This window comes from Haemaphysalis longicornis, unplaced genomic scaffold (assembly GCF_048455015.1).
Source record: "Haemaphysalis longicornis isolate Haplotype H1 unplaced genomic scaffold, Haemaphysalis longicornis Haplotype H1 scaffold_7, whole genome shotgun sequence".
Classification (NCBI taxonomy): Eukaryota; Metazoa; Arthropoda; class Arachnida; order Ixodida; family Ixodidae; genus Haemaphysalis; species Haemaphysalis longicornis.
Genome location: NW_027526422.1, coordinates 130,901,575 through 130,922,544, shown reverse-complemented (window position 1 = coordinate 130,922,544; position 20,970 = coordinate 130,901,575). Strand labels below are relative to the sequence as shown.

At 46.0% G+C, this 20,970-nt stretch overlaps 1 protein-coding gene across 1 annotated transcript in view; it reads left to right on the top strand.

The window, feature by feature from the left end:
• Window positions 1–20,970, top strand: part of LOC144146534 (uncharacterized) — a 100,068-nt gene that overhangs the window by 52,316 nt on the left and 26,782 nt on the right. Inside the window, exons 14-16 of the mRNA XM_077678477.1 lie at window positions 1,087–1,241; window positions 3,577–3,763; window positions 7,066–7,313. Coding sequence (XP_077534603.1) covers window positions 1,087–1,241; window positions 3,577–3,763; window positions 7,066–7,313 — 590 coding nt within the window. The remainder of the gene's footprint in view (window positions 1–1,086; window positions 1,242–3,576; window positions 3,764–7,065; window positions 7,314–20,970) is intronic.

Genomic DNA, 20,970 nt, shown 5'->3' with positions numbered 1-20,970 from the left:
CGGCCCTCACCATGCCCGCGTATTTGTCGCGGTAGGGTGCGCCTCCTCGCCCCTCCCACGCGCGCAGGCGCAGTCGGGTCCCGTTCAACACAGTACCTACGCTACAGACGGATCATACGGAGTGCTAAAACTCTTATTATTCACTTCAACCCACAACGGGAAAAATCCAGCTTTGCAAAGACACGGTTTACACCGACCTCCAATCAAGCCGGCTTCCCTTGCACGAACGAATCGCTGGAATGGCATTTTCCCTTGCAATAGAAGCAATAATATCAATGTAACGGCCCTAGAACATTTTTATATTCAGCTTTATTTGACTTTCACTCTTTCTACCAAAACCGCGCACAGTTCAGTTACACGAGTCTGCGGACGGCGCGTTCTTCGCCGAATGAGCCAAGTAACGTATCGGGGGTTCTCACACATTAGAAAAATTGGCCGCACATCCGCTCACCTCGCTGCCCATGTCGCCGAACGAGGAGCCTCCTGCCGCGTTGGCGCGTAAATGCCTCTGTTGTCTCCCGCGCTCACCTCTCACTCTCTTCCCCTTCCGTGTCGCTCCTTCCACGATAAACAAAGTGAAGGTTTGCTCAAATCAGTTCAATTTTCCCGCGTTCCACAGCTCGCACGCAATCTATTGCAATTTCGCTACTGTTGGACTTGAAAGTCTGCTACCAGGCCTAGGCTGGGACGCCACAACTCATCGTATTTTTGGCTTAAAGATGTTTTCAACGCGTATTGTTTGCTTTCTGTCGCGAATATAGAGCGCACATCTACTTTAAATTAAAAAAAAAACGCTACCTACTGTGTTCACGTTTCACGTCAAAAATGTAAATGTTTTTTTTTTTTTTTTGCTCAACAATGCTGAAAATATGAAGTACGGTACCACAATTAGTGGTTTGGAAAGGTTCTGTCTAAATAAACTACTCGTTTCAGAATTTTTTTTCACTTTCGGCGTGGTGGTTAAATCGAGACACATACAGGCATGCGTACCGACAGAATAAAGTTTTCGGGCTTAAGTAGCTTAAGCGAGACTATCGTGTTTAAACTTTCCCGCCAGTTTGTGCATGCCTCCCCTTCATTTTACAGCGTACGGAGTGGGCATGGTGGTGACCTTCCTGGCGCTGCACCTGATGCGCAACGCCCAACCCGCGCTGCTGTACCTGGTGCCGTGCACCATTCTGCCCACCGTGGTGGCGGCCTGGTCCCGAGGGGAGCTGTTCCACATCTGGAACGGCCTGCGGGTGGGTAGAAAAGGCCGGGGTGGCACTCGGCGACTCTTAATTTTGCCTATTCTCCTATACGGCGTATTTCTGTCGACGGGCAATTCTAGTGAATGCGAAGGCAATACAATCTAAGATGTTGCTTCCGGTGGGCTTCACCCCAACGCTCCAGAACGACCAATCGGCGTCACCGAATGTGCGAATTTGTCGAATGGCGACGCCAAGCATACGCAGGCGATTAGAGGAAACAAAAGAACCTGCACTGGGACGAGAGCGCAAGGCATGCACGTGCGCTGTTGTTCCAGTGCAGGTTTTATTATTTACTTCCATCGCATGCTTCGCCTCCTCACTTGCAAATTTCACTCATTAGGTCGCGCAGATTGGTCATGAGGTGAACAGTATTCGTTTGGGTCATGGTGGCAGCCTTTACACCATATATGACATCTCCAGTCGCTTCAAGCGTCTTATGCGCCGTGTTTTCTCGCTAGATACACGATCATAACATTGTTACCTGGTGGCAGAAGGGATGACATGAACCATGGCGTATGTCGAAGCGATCTGTTTACAAAAAATGGCCGCTTATCCGCTTCTTTTGCTGCAAATGTCGACGGAAGACGATAGTCGACTGGCACCCTGCCATCTAAATGCCGCACTTCTCTCCCGCTGACCTCTCATGCTGTTCCTCTTCCGTCTCGTTCCTCCAAAGATAACACGCTAGAGGTTTGCTCAAGCCAATTTAAACTTACCGCGTTGCACTGCTCCAGGCCGGGTGCCTCGATGCCAGCGCTGCCGTATGGCGGAGGCGCGGGGGAATCGAGGCACCCTACTCGCGTATTTATAGAGCCCTTTGCCCTACTCCAAGCGGAACGTGGAACATATCTAGTGGGACCTTTCATTACTCTTGCCGTTTGATTTCTTAAAATGCCGTCAGGATCTAAAGTAGCGCGGGTGACAGCAGGCGAAGGAGTGAATTTTTTTCTACAGTGGATGTAGTATTTCATAAAACCGAACATCCATTATATTTGTTATTAAACAAACGCTGCAAATATTCCTTGCGTATTGATTTTATGCTTCGTATTTGCGTAATGTCTTGTTCTTGTTCAACAATGTTGACAAGCATGAACACTCACACCGGACTTGGGACGTTTAGATTTGGCAGTGAGTATATAAGACTATTGCGCAGATTTTATTTCAATTTAGCCGGGTGGCTGCGTCAAGTCACAGACCGACAGCCAAACAGACAGACTAAACTTTTTTGCGTTTAAATAGCCCAAGAAAGTCTACCGTTCTTAAAAGAGATGCACTCTATTCACAGAGCGGTCGTCACGGCTCGAGCGATGCCCCTCTCCACCCATCTTAGTCGACGTCGGTATAGGTTTCCCTTGGCATTGTCCATTTCCTTTTCTTGTTGTTACAATATAAATTCAAGAAAGGCGACAAAGCGGTACTAAATAACAACCTACCTGTATTTGTCGCTGAGTTTTTATGTGAACTCATAGAAAAGCAGCCATGACAACGCCTTTGAAACCCCGTTTTAATAAAGCTTGAGTCAGACAATCCGGTTTTCGCCCTGGTTTTGAAGGTAAACCTAGTTCGCCTTTTCTCAAGCCTTCGACATGTGTAAACATGGCACCCTGTCAAACTTTTCTTACGCCGATTGTTCGACCGGCGTTGTAACTAATACGCAATTCGCTGTTTTTAACATCGGAAAAGTAGCTTGGTTAACACGGCACATATTCTCGTACAAAGGTATTACATTAGATACACCGCTGTTGCGCCCTACAGGTTACGACAGTTAGTTACGACAGTTCGACAGGTCTGTCGAACTGTCGTAACTAAACTTACTGCCCACCGTTGACCAGTCATGCCGCATTCTTCCGTAACATTTACTTATTGTTGTTGCTGCTTAATTCTGCCTGCCTCTCAAATATGTCAGTGCACGATAGCGTAACAAACAGTGAGTTAATAACAAATTAACCTAAAATAAGATCTGCCATCCTCCCAAAACAATGAACGCCAAAATTAATATTATTCTAATTTACGTTCACACAAGCTCAACCGTTCATCGATTGATGCTTTAAATTTGGTGTTCAGCGGGACATCTTAAAATAAACCAATCCAAGCCTATTTCTCTTTTTTATAAGGAAGATCGCCAGCGAAATGGTGGTAGTAGCAAACGAAAAGAAATTATTTTCACTTGACTACTTAAACAACTCCTTCTATTGCATTTATTTCTTATAACGTTACCTACTCTACCTTACCCTGGGACTTAGTCGACAAAATTTATGGGGTGAGGCTACGTTGAATTCTATCTTCCTGAACCTTAGGCAGACGTTCCGATTTTTCGCTCTTACAGCTTAATTCCCCGGCAACGAGTACAGCGGTCGAAGCGGAAAGAAAACCTTCGAAGGCGGCGCCCTCGAACCACAAGTCGACGGAAAACTCCGAGACCGACGTTAAGGAGTCCCCGGGTAGCAACGACGACGCTCCCGACGCTCGCAAGAAGCACCGACGTAACAAGAGGTCACGAAGGACGTCCCAAGGTGGCACTTATCAAAGTTAACTGGAGGCTTTCTCCGTAAAAGGAATCGCGGAGTACCCACAGTGTGCAAAAAAAAAAAAAAACATGCTATTAGCCACCCCAAAAGTGTCACTTACGGTTTACGACCAACACTTACTTTTTTTTTTATTCGGAAGTTTGCCATGCGGCATAAAAATGTACGCGTTCACAGATACACGAACAGGATAGTTTCGCGTATGAAGTTCAGGAGTTCTCGATGAAGCGGTCCATGCACCCAGCGTTGTAGGTCAAGAGGGCGGCCAGAGTGAAGACAGGTTACACGAAGTTGCCGCAAGCGTACTTGATGTAGTCCCGGGCAGGTCCATAGCAGATGCTGCCCGTTCACTTTTCAGTGCGCAGAATGCGCGTTTGCTTGAATAAACAAACAAGCATAGGAACCCTTCGCAGAGGGAATAAACAGAAAAGATTCCAGTGTCTCCCTTTCACTGGTGACTCTGAGTGGTTGCCGTCTGCAGCCAGTGACTGTCTTTGTGCTTGTTTCTCTTCCCTGTGGACCAGCCTTCCACTGGCGCGCATATCCGAATAATCATGAACTAGCAGGCTCAGAATTCCAGGCTAGACAGAATGCACGGCTTGCTCTGGGAAAGCACTCTGAGGCGTGCGTGCGTTTAGGCTACTCTGCGGAAACTGATAAGTCACCGAGACAGCGCTAATGTAGCAACAAAAATATTGAAGGCACTCTGCAACACTTCCGCTGAACGCTTTTACTCTTTCCTTCGCGTGTGGCAGCACTGCGAAAGCTATAGGCGGTATTCGTTGAAAAGTTTAGTGGTCAATTTCTTCGCTTGGCAACACTGGAAACGGCCACAGACACGGCCGATGCGCCACGGACACGGCGCGGCTTGGGCCACTGCGCCCGCACGCCGAAGAAAAAAAACACCGGCGTGCCTCATCTGCTCCGTTCGAATCCGATTTTAAAAGGCGGAGTCAACAAAGATGTTCTAAACTGTGGCGTCAACAGAGATGTTATTAATCGCACTCACATTGAACTCGAGGCAATACTTTGCGGTCGCTGAGGTAAAGTTTGTAACGTGAAACACAGTCATGTGATTCACAGTCGTGCTTAGCATGGACAAGTACCGCCATCCCGCGGAGCCGGACGTAACCAGTGACTGCGCACTCACACGGTTGCATAGAGGAAAAAAGGAGTGCCTGATCTGGGGAGCGTGCGCACAACTTCGCCTAGTAACAGACGCTTGGCCACAGATATGGCGGCGCACACTTGGTTGCCTGCATGCATTTCACGCCACTGAATACCGGCTATAGCTAACGCCAGCATGGAGCGACACTGATTTGCTCGTCACAGCAGATACGCCTTACCTTTCTGCTTTGCTTTTCTGGCTTTCTTTTTGATTTAAAAAGGCTATCGAACGCCTTCATTTGCTGCAACTGAAGGAAAGCCGGCCAATAGCCGCCACGCCACTGCAATGACGGAATTCCAACGGTCGAAGAACGCCAAGACCGGGAATGAGAGAACAAGTTTTTGAGCAAGATTCTAAGTTACGTGATAGCCATGGAGCAGTAATTTTTGGCTGAGGTGCTTTGCCAACCCTAACCTAAGCAGTGAACGTGTTGGTGGACTACGTTCTGCAAGCGTTTAGAATTTTGAAAAAAAGTTGGAAAAAGTGTCGCAGGGTCCTTTTAAGAACTAATTGCACCCTTAAACTGTTCTGTGGGAGGGCAACACAGAACACAATTTCAGTTTCAGAGGGGTCCGTTTTTTTAATTAACCGCCCCTAACACACTTGCTCGAATGTCCCGTCTTTTTTCTAAGACCGAGATTGGAAGAAGTGATCTTTTTTCGTGTTTATGGGCGCGCTTCCGTCAAGGTCCCACCATTTCAGAATTTTCGCTTGTAGCGCTTCTTTTCTCTTTTTTTTTTCGCTCAAATGTCACGCACGAAATTTTACGAAATGTGTACTACGTTTTCGGGCTTTTAATTTCCAGACAAAAGATTTTGTAAACTTTACTTAAAAGGATTGTGTTGTTCTTGCAGCTATACATTTGCTTTATTTCACAACTATCGCACACTACAATGACAGGGACCGTGAAAATAAAAAAAAACAAGTTGAGTTCATTGAAAAGCTTGCTTTGGGTCGGTAACAACCATCCTTATTTTATCGTAAACTTCGAAGGAATGATGGAGATAATTAGGAAAACACACGAACCAGTGGCGTCCCCCCCGGCCGCTTTCCGACAATTTCTCTATGACGTCACGAAACTTTGTTTGACAGATTGGCGGCCGCCTGCACAAGCCGCCGCAAAGAAACATGACTCTGCGATTGTAGCAGGGTCTCGAGCTTCGTTTGACCTTATCACTTAAATGCTAACGTGTACCTAACACAGATAACTATGTTTTTTTTATTTCTCGCCCATGTTACGTCACTCGTGCCTATAATACGTTCTTGCAGCGCGAAATTTGAGTTTTTTAATAGTTTTCGTGTTTTGTCGGCCAACAAAAAACGTCTTTCAGGGACAGTCTAGAGCTGAGTGAGTTACCAAAGCCTTGTTCTTTCAAAGTGAACACAGTTGTATAATTGTCTTACTTACCGTCCCTTTAGCAGCGCTCCGCACATGTGTGTCCTATACGCAAGTCAAAAAATTGAAGCCGTTCCACTCAATGTGAAAGCTGTCGGATGTGCAGAGCAGTGATTCGCCATAATGGGCTGTACCGCCGTTATCCGCTTACTGCTACCAACCCATGCAAATCAAATTTCCCCGCCTTCGCAGCGCTCGCGCGCCCCCTGCCTGAAACTGCGCCAGCGGGAGTTCTGCTCTCTTTGTGCTTTTCTCCCTGCCTGTGCTGGCGTTGCACTGCCACATTTTGCGCAAGCGCGAGGATTGGATTGGATTGGATTGGATTGGATTGGATTGACTTGGCTTGGATTTGGATTGGATGATAAGCAGCAGTGAGCATGATAATCAGCTAATCCTAGACAACCACGAAAGCTAAGAATAACCAGCTGAACCTTAGCTCTCGCTACGTATATCCTGGCATAGCCGAGCTAGGCCACTGCTAAGCGCCAGCGGTTCGCGAGTTTCGAGCGCTTATGACTTAAACCACTTGGCTTTCGAAGCTACGCCGCGGCAAAGGCTACCGTGACAGGCTACATCGCAACGCCGTGGCGATATGCTTGGTTCCAGCGAGCGAGCTAGGACGACAAGGAGAGCGCCTAAAGTGCTCTGCACTTAAAAAGCTATTTTACCGTTACACTTGGCAGTTATTCTTACTCGTGGTATGTTGGTGCCGCTTGATAACTGCAGGCACGCCAAAGTCTGTCGGGAAAGGCGGCAGCGCCAAGGAGACCGTCGTGGCCGAGGGTGACGCTCAAGTAGCGGTGACTCGTGCCGCCTTCCTGCTTGACGCGGCCGAGCACCTCATGATGCCTTCGCCGAGCGCGTTGCCGCCGGATTCGAGCAAGCCGACACGAGCCAGTGGCGAAGACGCAGCCGTGGTCTCCGAGGGCATGACCAAGCTGGCTTCTCCCTCGTATCAGTGGGAAGAGCCGGTGGTGATTGGCCGTGGTGGGAGCAGGACGGGTGACGTCAACGCTTTTCGGGAACCCGCAACTCCGTTCTCCGCCTAGATGAGAATGTACTTCACATAAATTTGTATCGTTTTTGAGTTTGGATAAATCCTTTTGTCTACTCGATTCGATATGATATGTTTTTATGCTCTAAGTGAATCGAGTATAACTGTGCCACGCCTCTTGGCATCCTCAAATCCGGAAACTACGGCACCACCTACCTCAACTCATTTAGAACCTTGCCGTTGATTCGGTCCTGTAAATGTGGTGTCTGTCAGGCAAAGCTAAATCTTCGATTAGAACACGTTGTGCTTCTCAAATTGAATGTTTGATATTACAGCGAAGCTGTTTGTCTACTCCTCGCAGTTCCCGCGCCGGCGTGGAACGAAAACTCAGGGCTTGTGTTCAACGTATAAAAAAAAGAATTAGAAAAAAATAGACTCAAAGTATCAGGGTCTCCATATTTTTATATGTTCTATAGTGCCACTGCAGAAAGGGGTTCCTAGCACTGCATTTGCGTTCAGAGATGAAGCCTACCTGAAGATCGGTGTAAGCTTGGCAATGTTGGCATTTGTGAGCTGGCTTTCTTATATTATGTGTTGCGCAGCGAAGCGGTACGATATAAGAGGGAGTATGGTTACGGCCCCACTTTATGATCCTGTATACCGCCGCCGCCTCTTTCCCGATCGAGTCACGTGATCACAACGCATGAGTTGGGTTAAAGGCCACTTTTGAAACTTCCGAAAGTGCGAGATTATGATTTCTCTTCACGTCTCAATCTTTGTGCTAGTACGAAGCAAGAATAAACGACACTATGCACAAAATGTAGGATTTGCCGGGTAAAAACCCTCATGTAGGTCAAACAAAGCACGCAATGACCATCCCTAATAAGCTGTGGGAGTATGGTACCACTCCAAACGGTACTCTGCTGCCTACGGATGAGCGCGAAAAATGTTATCACTACCTATCTCTACTTTGCAACGTGTAAGGCTTCCAGCATTTCCTGTCTACTCTCCTAGGATGAGCGCAGCGGCGCCTCATTTTTATCACCTTCAGTTACGACATGTTACAAAATGCCGTGCAAACGTTCGATAGTTAAAATGTTGAAATACCGTAAATTTTTAAGTGTTAAAATTATCACGATCTGCCCGTACACGCGACCCTCATAACCCCAGTCATCCCAGCTCTCTATGAATATCAGTTACATAACGTAAAATGACCTATTGCTAGGTAAAACACCGTCGTTTAAATGCAAAACCGCGGTGGCAAAATAAACCTCTGTGGTAACATTATTCAGTTCAGCAGGCAAAATCACTAGCGCAGTTAAACGGCCAAACTACACTGAAACCTCGTTAAACCGTACCTGACGGGGATGTGAAGAAAGTACGTACTAACCGGGACTGCGGTTTATTCGAATGCATTAGGTTCAAAGGAAACCAAGAAACTACGGCTTATGCGGGCACGGTTTAACGAGATTTCACTGTATTTCTTCGCTCAATAAACAAGTGGTGTGGGCGAACATTTTTAGATGCGACGCATCTCATTCACTCGCCTTGTCCCTGCATCCATCCGGCGTTGTTGTCGGCGTTGTCGGCGTCCACCCCTCCCCCATTCTCCTCGCCGCGCCAGCTGCGCGGCGAGGAGAACACTCTCTCGCGAGGGGCATTAGATTGGATTCGATTGGCTTGGCTTGGCTTGGCTTGGCTTGGATTGGATTGGAGCTCTGCGATGCTTCGCATCACCTCAGGGTTCCCCTCGGGAAGATGGTGTAATTTTTGCTTGTTAAGATATTTATTTATAGCATACAAGCTTTAGCGAACAGAGACATATGGGGCTTGAAGGCTTTATTAGCACAGGTCATACACCTGGTACTTCGGAGACGCACCACACACAAAATCATACACAAATTCGCAGCATGTGGTATTTTTATCCAGTGCTTGCTTCGGCTTCCACAAAGAGCACCCTTTACCTGCGAAGAGCAGAGGGAGCGGTTAGTCTTAGCAGAGTCCTTCAATGCTTTGATACTCTCCCGCTTTCTCAAAGGACTCACCTGTTTCTGTTCAAACTGTCAGTCTCGAAGATGTCCTACGCCACAAACAACCCCACCTTGTAATCCCCCTCCCCGCTCTTGGCCAAAATAGTCTCTCTCTCTCTCTCTCTCTCTCTCTCTCTCTCTCTCTCTCTCTCTCTCTCTCTCTCTCTCTCTCTCTCTCTCTCTCTCTCTCTCACTCACTCGCTCGCTCGCTCTCTCGAGCGTACTATAATTAAAATATGCGATGTCTTTGAACTACTCTGCACTTAAGTACATCTAGTTGTCAACGCACACACCAGTGCTGGTGCGCTGGTGCGCTGGTACGGTGGCGACACCAGCGCCTGAACAACTAGCGCCATCTACGGCCACTTGAGGCATTTATCGGTTGTTGTCATCGCTTGCGCCCTTCCCTGTACTGCCCGTGCTACGCTGCGATGAATGCTCAAACCAGCGCGCTCGTTTTGACGGTTTTAGAGAGATGGAATATTTTGGCTCGTTTTCTTTTTCATATAAGAAAACCTCAAAACGTGGTCGCCAGCTACACGCCGCAAACGATGTTTACTGCATCTGGGAGGAGCTAGCGAACGCAACGGAGCCGTCCGATGTTTCCAGCAATGGCGTTGGGCACATGACAGACGTGACCCTGGGCTGCGACTTTTAGTTAAAGGCGGCTACAGTGAATGGTTGTGAGTTCTGTTCTAAACACGCGGCTCACGCGAGGTAGGCGGGAGAAGCTGCACGGGCAAGGCCGGGTGCCACGGCTCGCGTAAACATGCCGATGCAGTTGCTATGTTCGTCAACTCATAACTGTGAGCCCCGGGCAGCTATTGCCAAATTTTAGCGCCGGTATCAAAGCCGGTGTTCCAGCTCTGTCCGAATCAACGAAATGTTAGACGTATGGAGTTGGCCGCGATATTTGCGTCAAAGCAGCCGCCGAGACCGCACGGGCAGAACCTCCGCGCGTACACCTATATAGGACGGGGTAAGCAGCTATGAGCACCATAATACAGAAGAGGAATAACCGATACAGATTGGTAAAGCATAAGCAACACGTAGTGCTAAAATGCCGGGGAAGCATAAGCTCATCGACAAAAAGAAAACGACCGACACCGTCACTGCTTCAAGATGATTGATGCGCATATTAATGGCCCATTCGTTTAGCTGCTGTGGTTGCCTGTCGGAAGTCTGCAGTTTCGTGTCAACCGCTACTGTGCGTCATATTGCGTAGCACTCAGGTGAGATGCTGGCGCGCTGTTTTTAGATGCGACTGCATCTCATTCACTCGCCTTGTCCATGCAACGTCCGCCCCTCCCCCATTCTCCTCGCCGCGCGAGCTGCGCTCTCCGCCGCTCACCCCTCTCCTCTCCGATGCCCCTCTCTCGCGAGGGGCATTGGATTGGATTCGGATGGATTGGCTTGGCTTGAATTGGATTTGGATTGATTGATTGATTGATTGATTGATTGATTGATTGATTGATTGATTGATTGATTGATTGATTGATTGATTGATTGATTGATTGATTGATTGATTGATTGTAGGGTTTAACGCGCCGACCCAACGCAGGCGATGAAGTTCGCGGTAGTGGAGGGCTCCGGATTAATTTTGACCACGTTGGGATCTTTCAGGTGCGACGAAATCTCGTACACACGGGCCTTTTTGCTTTTCGCCTCCATCAGAAAAGCGGCCGCCGCGGCCGGGAATCGAACTCGCAATCTCATGCTCAGCAGCACAACGCCTTAGCCACTGAGCCACTGCGGCGGGTGCACGAGAAGGACCTCGACGCGTTTATACCGTTTATATTCCCTCATGTGCGGTCACAGGGCGTGCAAGCGAGTTGAGGAATTTCTCCGACGCACACAAAAAACTCGTGCCGTACTGATTTGCGCCGCCTTCTGGGAGGGAGAGCCGGCAGAGTTGTCCCGTACCAGTGGCACCCCCTCCGAAAAAGCGGCGGAAACTGTCAATTGTGGCTTCACAGCTCCGCCTTTTGTTCGCCGCAGAACGTAGCAGGCCAGGGAACAATCACTACCCCTCCACCTCCACCCTCCTGAAACTTCTTTGAAACCATTGATTTCTTCCTTGTGTTATGACAAGAACCTAATTCATACCGCTTCCATTTTCAGAACTTTCGTTCGTAAGAAGCGTGCGAACTAAAAGCATCTGGTAATTTTATTACCAGTCGTATTATAAAGACGTGCATCCCTTGGATTGTGTCGTGGTGAAACCAATTTTTAGAAATATTCTTTTTTGTCAAATAAGATAGTAAAAACTAGTATCACAAAGCTTACAACAAAAAAATTGGTCGCGTTCCTTGCTGCGACATCCGAAGGATTTTGTTCTAAGGATGCTGTTATGATAAGTCATTGGGTGTCTTTCACAAAAAAAGCAAATGATGCGAAAATCTTTCTTTCACTCGATATTTCAAATGGGTTTCGCCCTACGTAATTTGGTTGAAACATCTTTTCGCAAACTACAAAAGTAACACCGACTGTTTGATATAAATCTATAGGTGTAAAAATTATATTCTCTTCAACACTGCCCGTAGGCTAAGTTAGCCAGGTCAATCATAACACTCTATGCAAAACATAGCTCCGGTAGTTCACCTCCATCGGCGTAGCTGTGGCGGAAAACCTTGCAGTTCTCGCAGTCTCGGAAGACATTCGTGAGGTTAAGACTTGTGTCAGGCGCTGCAGGAAGAATACGTTCGTGAGGTATGTGTCTCTTCCATCGAAAGTGACAGACATCAATTGAGGAATTGGTTTCTCAATGAGAAAATAAATGTCTCAAGACGCCAAACAGCAGGATGTGACAAAATAATGCCAGTGAATGGTACAGTTATTTATTGATTGTTGTATTTGCAATAGGCAACATAAACCTGAACGTTGAAATGTATTAAAAGTGTGCGACCACAAATTTAGAACGGCAACCTTAATTACCCAGTGTCGACAGGCAATTAAAAATATTAAAAAAAGACAATCGGCTGTTCAGAGAATAACCATAAAACAATAGGTATCCGATGTCGTTTGCGCCGTAAATAATGTTCTCCTGGCAGAAGACCATAGATGGTATCCTCTCGTCACCATAGCCCCATCTTTCGACATACGCTTGAATTCATATTCGAAGGATTGCCCTGGAAAACACCACCAGGGAAAAGACTACACGCGTCCCTTTTTAAAATGCAAAACAGAAATGTGATTCTTCCCGCCCTTACACGCAGAAAGCCACACCCTGTTTAAAAACTATAGCGCGATGAACACAACGACAGAGAAGAATCAGGACGGGACAAGCGCTGTCCTGTTTTGGTTCTTCTGTCTTGTGTTTATCGCACTGTAGCTTTTAAAATAAGTACGCACAGACTTCCCCAAACAGTTGTTTTACCAGAAGTCATGCTTATGTGAACTGTATATATGCACATCACATCGTTTTAGTTTACTAACACACGTTGAAGCGCACTTGAAAATGGAATGACGGAAGCTAGTAGGTTTCTATATACAAATAAAGGATAGCTGACTTGCCACAGAACTCTTAAAAACCGAAACACAACCTTCAAACACGATGTAAAACTTAAACGGCAAGAAATAATTATACAGGGTGATCAAAATTAAGTCGACAGGTTGTTTTTGCTTTTAAATTAGGCGCTTAGCTTTACGTGAAGACCACCTCTACAGTGAGGTTAATCGCCCAGGAGGACACACAAGTAGGTGGTAATTATTGATGTTTGTGGCTTAATTACTAAAATTGAATAATTAACTTTTCAATGGCTGCAGTAAGCAGGCATGTTTGTATTGAAAAGTTGGACGCAATCGTGTTTCTACGCAGTTTCATTTTGCAAAATTCCTCTGCTTATTCTCTGTCGTTGTGTTCATCGCGCTGTATTTTAAAACGTGTAAGTGCGGGAACAATCCCATTTCTGTTTTGCATGTTAGAAACGAAGGGCGTTTTGCCGTCAACCGCAACATAAGAAATCCTAAAGTCACCAGTTGCATAAACACAGCTTTAACTTCATTTAGCATGTAGAGGGATCTCACTTGTGCTATCTTTGCCAACTATTTAAATGGTCCCCAGCTCATAGACAAAGAACCAAATCTCCAAGACAGCCTTTTTGCAATGGCTCTAATTACCTGTTAAAATGTCGCGTTTGCTCATTAACTTTCCCAGACACCTCACAAAAACATTTTGCCGTTAGAATACGGAGCGAGTCTTAGAAAACAAATGATACAAAACATGCATTCACTGCCGCTAACCATTCATAAAGTTAATTCCGTTAACCAGTTCATTCCTATTTTCTGTGTATTTTTTATGTATTTCGTTTCGTGTTTATTGTTTCATCTTTTCACGTATTCTACATTATTAAAGTATTCACGCACATCTGATTGATTGTAGGGTTTAACGCGCCGACGCAACGCAGGCGATGAGGCCGCGGCGTAGTGGAGGGCTCCGGACTAATTTTGACCACCTGGGGATCTTTAACGTGCGCCGAAATCTCGTACACACGGGCGTTTTTGCTTTTAGCCTCCGTCAGAAAAGCGGCTGCCGCGGCCGGGAAACGAACCCGTGACCTCGTGCTCAGCAGCGCAACGCCTTAGCCACTGAGCCACCGCGGCGGGTCATTCACGCACATCTCATGTTCGCCATGCAGTGCAAGAGATGATGATCGGGGTTGATTTTTAAGTGCGAATGCACTTCTTAAGCGACCCTGAACCTGCGTCCACCGGCGATGTCCGCGCTCGTGCGAATGCATGGCACATACCCACGTGGGGATTGGCCAGGATCTCCTCGTCTTCCTTGGCAACGGGGGGAGATGGGCGCGCGCTACCTGGCCGCTGACATGGCACATACCCACGTGGGGGGATTGGCCAAGAATCGGGCGTGAGAAGGGCTAATACACCTGCTTAAAGGAGTAGTGACACGAAATTTTAAAGCTAAGATCCGCTCTAGTAATCAAGTACAAACGACAACACAAATAGGTGTCTGTGAATAAATGCATCTTTCTTTCTTTGTAGTTGTGTGTGTGTGTGTGTGTGTGATCTCTCTTTCGCGAACATTACCGAACCGCGCAAATTCAACTCGTGCATTCGCACTTTCACATTCTTCCCCTCGGGGAAATGCGGGGAATTTTTAATGGTGCAAGGCAAACATGGGGCAACGATTGCCAAAGAACGAGTTATTTAATAAGTAATCATCATCACCAGCCTATCTACGCCCACTGCAGGGCAAAGCCTCTCCATTATTCTCCAATTGCCTCGGTCCCTGTGCCAACTGTGACCAATTTATCCCCGCAAACTTCTTTATCTCATCTGCCCATCTAACTTTCTGCCGCCCCCTGCAACGCTTGCCTTCTCTAGGGATCCACTCTGTTACCCTTAATGACCAGCGGTTATCTTGCCTTCGCATTACATGTCCTGCCCACGTCCATTTCTTCTTCTTAATTTCTACTAATATGTCTTTAACACCAGTTTGCTCCCTGACCCACTCCGCTCTCTTCCTGTCCCTTAATGTTACACCTATCATTTTCCGCTCCATTGCCCGCTGAGTTGTTCTCAATTTAAGTTGAACCCTCTTAGTGAGCCTCCAAGTTTCTGCCCCGTAGGTGAGTACCGGTAAGATGCAGCTGTCATACACTTTCTTCTTCAGCGACAATGGTAGGCTGCTATTCATTATCTGAGAATGTCTGCCATATGCACCCCACCCCATTCTGATCCTTCTAATTATCTCTGCCTCATGGTTTGGATCGGGGGTCACAACTTGGCCTAAGTAGATATATTCGCTTACCACTTCCACTGCCTCGCCACCTATGTCAAACCGCTGTGCTGTCCCGAGGTTATTGATCATTACTTTAGTTTTCTGCATATTAATTTTCAGTCCCACGGTTCTACTCTGTTCGCCCAGTGCGGAAAGCATGCTTTGCAATTCGTCTCCCGAGTTACTTAGCAAGGCAACGTCATCAGCAAATCTGAGGTTACTGAGGTATTCTCCATTAACCCTTACACCCACCTGTTCCCAATCCAACGTTCTGAATACTTCTTGTAAACATGCTGTGAATAGCATTGGAGAGATTGTGTCTCCTTGTCTGACACCCTTTCTTATAGGTATTTTACTGCTCTCCCTATGGAGCATGATCGTAGCTGTAGACCCATTGTAGATATCCTCTAGTATTGTTACATAATGCTCATCTACCCCCTGGTTCCGTAATGCCTGAATGACTGCTAGGGTTTCGACCGAGTCAAATGCTTTCTCATAATCTATGAAGGCTATATATAGGGGTTCAGTATACTCAGCGCACTTCTCTATCACCTGATTGATCGTGTGAATATGGTCCATTGTTGAATAACCTTTACGGAACCCTGCTTGTTCTTTAGGTTGACTGAAATCTAAGGTTGCAGAAATTCGGTTAGCGATTACCTTGGTAAATACCTTGTAGACGACTGACAGTAAGCTGATCGGCCGGTAATTTTTCAAGTCCTTCATGTCGCCTTTCTTATGAAACTTTCTTACTTTGAAATTTAATAAGTAATACAACCGTAAATACTAAAACCTGTTTCTAAACAAAGTGAAGCGAAACAAAAGACAATTCAGATCACTGGTGTATAGGGCCAGGATGATTACGCGTGGTATGACCAGAGGTACATAAATTTTAGCTCATCTATATTCAGTGCAAGAGATGATTCGGCTACATTTTTTAAAGCAATTTTAGCTACACCTGAATTGTATTCTCTGTATGCTAATCCCTATATATTTGTGTTGCACTTTGAAATAGTTAATTTTTTTTTCGGCACTTTGTGGCATTCCTGCGTCTAACCCCTCTTTTGACTATGAACAAGTATTCAAAGTCTCGTCAAGCAAATATTTTGAGGCATTTTTTTCTGCGCCTCAAACTGTACCAACGCCGATAGCGATAACAACATTGATTTGATTTGGTTTCTTTAAAGCTGTTTCATCATCAAAACATATACCAGGCTGGGTTGACAACGTGAAGCACCTCAGCGTCCAGGGTGTTAGTCACGTTTTTTGCATTCCCGCGAGTGCGAAAAAGTGACGTTTTCTGACCCAATATAAAAGCTACACAAGCACTCAACAATGTGTACAGTAATGCGAAATTTTAAAAATCTGTTACAAATTTGCGGCACGTTCATAAGCGGTCATTTTTAAGCTGGTAGCGTTCTCTCTCACGTGTTGCCGAGGGAGCTCTCTATGAACATGAGCACCGGATCCGCACGAATATTCTGCCTGCAGTACTACGTGGACCCGGCGAATGAAAGACTGAAATGAGGACCTGGACCGAGGTCCTGCAGAAATAAAGTTTGCTCTCTCTCTCTCTCTCTCTCTCTCTCTCTCTCTCTCTCTCTCTCTCTCTCTCTCTCTCTCTCTCTCTCTCTCTCTCTCTCTCTCTCTCTCTCTCTCTCTCTCTCTCTCTCTCTCTCTCTCTCTCTCTCTCTCTCTCTCTCTCTCGTTTTGGTGGGTGTTGGCTTATACTAGGCGGTATATCGTGTTAGAGATTGGATTTACTTCTGGTTTCGGGATATTAGAGAGTTATAGCAGATCGTAAAAACGGTCCCGGTACGGTACGTGGTACCCGTTACCGGAGCGTAAGAGTTATAGCAGACCGTAACTACCGGACATGCAATCGTGACCGGGAGCGACTTGGGTTGTACGTCGTTTGGCAATTCTTCGTGGGTCGGTGGCGTTTCCTGTGCTGAAATACTTGTTTTAAATTTTCGAAAGCGATAAAGGCAGTGTTAAAAAAATATATCCAACGCCCCTACGGAGATTCCAATTAGCAACTGCGTGAAAATGAAGCGAGTATTTTGTCCTGCTGCATCTCAACAGATGGCGCCGCAGGTCAAGCGGGGCTCTGAGGTACGTACGGCTGGCTGGTTCTAGTTTTTCGTTGTATTTGAGAGTCCCTCGCACTGACACCGCTTGTTCCTCACTCGCCGATTAGTAGACGGGCCCCATGTTGCTGTTAATACGAGTTATGTAGACGGATTGCCTTTATTTAACCTAAAAGAAGCTATCGTACATGCGTCGCTCGGCGATACAAGCCACGGCAGTTGGGTCGGCACCGTGTTTCGCTTGCTACTTGAGCGATTAGAATCGCGCGGATTTCACTTGTTGCAACATAATTTTTCTTAAACGATCTCGTATTTACAATCCGTTCGACTAGGCGTGAGCCAAGCGTACGTCTACCAAACTCTTCCAAAGCAGCCGTCCGCTTTGGATCGACGGACACGGTACGTCTCGGTACCGTCCGGCCAAGTCGCTCCGGTTTACGGTAGGGTTCTGCGCATGCGCGGTGGCGTTCAGACGGCAGACTTTACCGTACCCGAGCCGTTTTTCCGATCTCCTATAACTCTCTATTAACTTCACACGCCAGAAACCGTGTGATGCAAAGCTCTTTCGCAATGCTTATGAGTACTTACCTGCGTCCGCTACTGCATTGAGCACATTCATCACTTCGTATCCAGGTGAAGACATCAATGTTACCGTTATGTTTCTGAAATTGTTGGTCATGATAAGTAAATCAGGCACATGAAACAAAACGACCGTCGAGGCTAAAACATGTATGCGGTGTGTTCCTGCTCGTATATTACTTTACACAAAGTGGGAAGTAAAATACTGATGACTTAGAAGCTAGTGAAAAAAGTTACGAGTGTAACTTGTAATGGCGCTGTTGAGATACGGTGCTCGGAAAAAGGTACACTCGCATTAAAAAATGGCGCGCAACTGCGCTAACTTGACTACAAATAACACCGGCGTTAATGTTTCTCAGGTTTCCCTTGGTGCCTGAAATTAAAAATTGGACTGATACTTCTCAGGACGAACCTTACAGTCTATGGCTTTTATACTTACACTTTGCCGGATTCACCGACTTGTACCGTGAATTTTCCAGAGCCGTTTTCAAAAGGACCAGATGGAGAGACTGCGGTGCATGTAGGATTACCTCCAAAATAGGGATCATTTTCGAAGCTTCTGTATATCAGATACCAGGTGTCACTCACAGGAAAGCACTGAGATAAAAGGAAAAGGCATGGAGCAGTTAGCGCACGTCAAGCTTCTCCCGAAAGAATTAATCCATAAGTGAAAACACGACGATTTTTTGCAAAAATCCTCTGACCTCAGACCTCTAACGAAACAAACGCAACTGTACATTTGCGCTTTCAAGACGAGAATTTCCAGATTTGGTCAACATTATTCGGTCAACAATGTCACGTTTGTTCTTTCCCTCCTGGAATTGAGAGTGCGGTCCGTTAAGTGTGGTGTGAAAAAGATTGTTGCACAGAATTTGCCTTCACAAACATTTTTGAACACCAGATATCGGCATCAATATGTATTTATGGTACATGCACGGGGTTTCATTCAACGACTGAAAGGGCTTAGCGCTCCTACAACAAAGGCCCAGACGTAAGGCAAAAAACTAACCAGTCATTATCAGCTCCCTGTATACAATCCTAAAACCCACCATTATATGAAATAACGTGGGTGGATTGATTCAAATATCATATGAAGTTAAACCAACGGAAAGGGTATTTAGCGCCGCTGCGAAAACGTATCTGTGTGCCTCGAGGGGCTGTGCCTCAAATAATTGAAGAGCGCTACTCTAAGTGAGGGTGTTACTACACCTTTACTTCAAACTTTCAGTACTGTAAAAAGCAGTGCTCGAGATATAAAAGGACAGCCGAGTTGTATGCACATTGTTTTGAGTTCGACTGGCACAAAGGCTTCATTCATAAATGCTACTGAACTTTGAAGCCCATCTGACAGCAGATTCTGGCCAGTACGGATCGTAAGCTGGGCAGCCAGGTGTTCTCAAAAATTTATTTTGGAGAAAATTTCGTATTATCGTAATTTTTCGTGAGAATATCATGAGAATATATCTTTTCCTGTCGGCAGTTAAAATGACACTCAAATGCCGAGCGCACGCACGTGAGCACATGCCTCGCGACGACCGTCCGGCAGTTAAAAAAAACACAAAATTGCCGAGCGCTCCTGTGTGCTTGCCTCGCGACGACCACTCAGCGGCCCCCCGGCGCACGTTTGTCAAGACAAGCATACCCTCTACGCAGAGCGGCCACGATTGTAAAAAAAAAAAAAAAAAAAAAAAAACTTCAGCGTTCGCCGTAATCGCAGCAACACTTGCTCGGAACGCCCTTCCAAGTTGATGTCCAATTATTATCCCCTCCCAAAAACTGGAGGAAGCTCACACTTATAGCAACAATGACGGAATAAAGGTCGTTGCGGCACCATAGGAGAAGCAAATTGGCTCCAATCGTGGACTTAAACTGCCCTGATGGCCGTGTACGTTGCGTACAGCTTCTCTACCTTTATGTTTTTCAACAACAGCATTTCTTTTTACTTTTAATGTATTTTAGAAGTGGGGCGCCTGAGTGTTTTCCTATTTTGCATAGCGTTGACCCTGCTGGCCAAGGGCTATTCGAAACAGGTTATGTCCACTTTCTTGTATATTGGCAATTCCAAATAAAATTACAACATAAACTCGCTGTACTGGTTATATAACCCATGACAATTACTTTTTGCGCGCCTAGAAAATTAAAAAAAGAAAATCTGGGACAGAACTGTGCTTTAAATTTAACATAAAACTGACCAAACAAGAAAAGTTTTGCTGTGATTCGATGGCAGAGGCCTTCGTCTTGCAGTGGACCTAGAAGGGGGTTGGCGATGATGATGATGATGAAATCGACTCTAACCGAACGTGGCACTGCTGGCTGATTCTCTTAGAGTAATTGGTTGATTCTTGATTGTAGGGTTTAACGCACCGACGCAACGCAGGCGATGAGGCGCGCCGTAGTGGAGGGCTCCGGATTAATTTTGACCACCTGGGGATGTTTGACGTGCGCCGAAATCTCGTACACACGGGCGTTTTTGCTTTACGCCTCCACCAGAAAAGCAGCCGCCGTGGCCGGGAATCGAACCCGCGTCCTCGTGCTCAGCAGCACAACGCCTTAGCCACTGAGCCACCCGCGGCGGGTGATTCTCTTAGAGTATCGTAAGTCATGTAAATCGGCTATCCGCCTGAATTTCAAACTTTCCTAATAGGCAATACTTAGTGACAAGTTCTTAAGGATCAATTTCGACCTACTTTCCCTCTTCCCGGACAGCCATCTGGAGGACAAAAATATTCTAGAGCAAAGAATTATTACATACTTATTAACTAACGTACGCAGGAAAACGTATATTTAAAACAAATACGAAAGGTTAAAATAATGGTTCATTTCTTTAGCACCAAGAGAGTAATCCTTAGGTTTATGTATAAAAATTATCGGCGCCATATCTGCCCAGTACAGTCTCATGAACCTTCATATGTGCTTCCTGTGTAATATTTATAATTTTTAGAAGAACCGAATTTTTTTTTAGAAAAAATAGAGGAGATTGAGACACATTTTTGGGAAAGTATGCAAAATATCAGCATTCCCACTCTTTTTAGCGCTTATATATGTATATATACCGAGTACTTCCTGATAAATATTCAAGATACATTTTCTGATAAATATTCAAGAAAATTACATACTCTGAGTAAAAGAAATTAAGTTCTTCTAACAAGTAAATCAATGAACTTCATCTAATTCAATAGATAACTTTCTAAAGAGAGC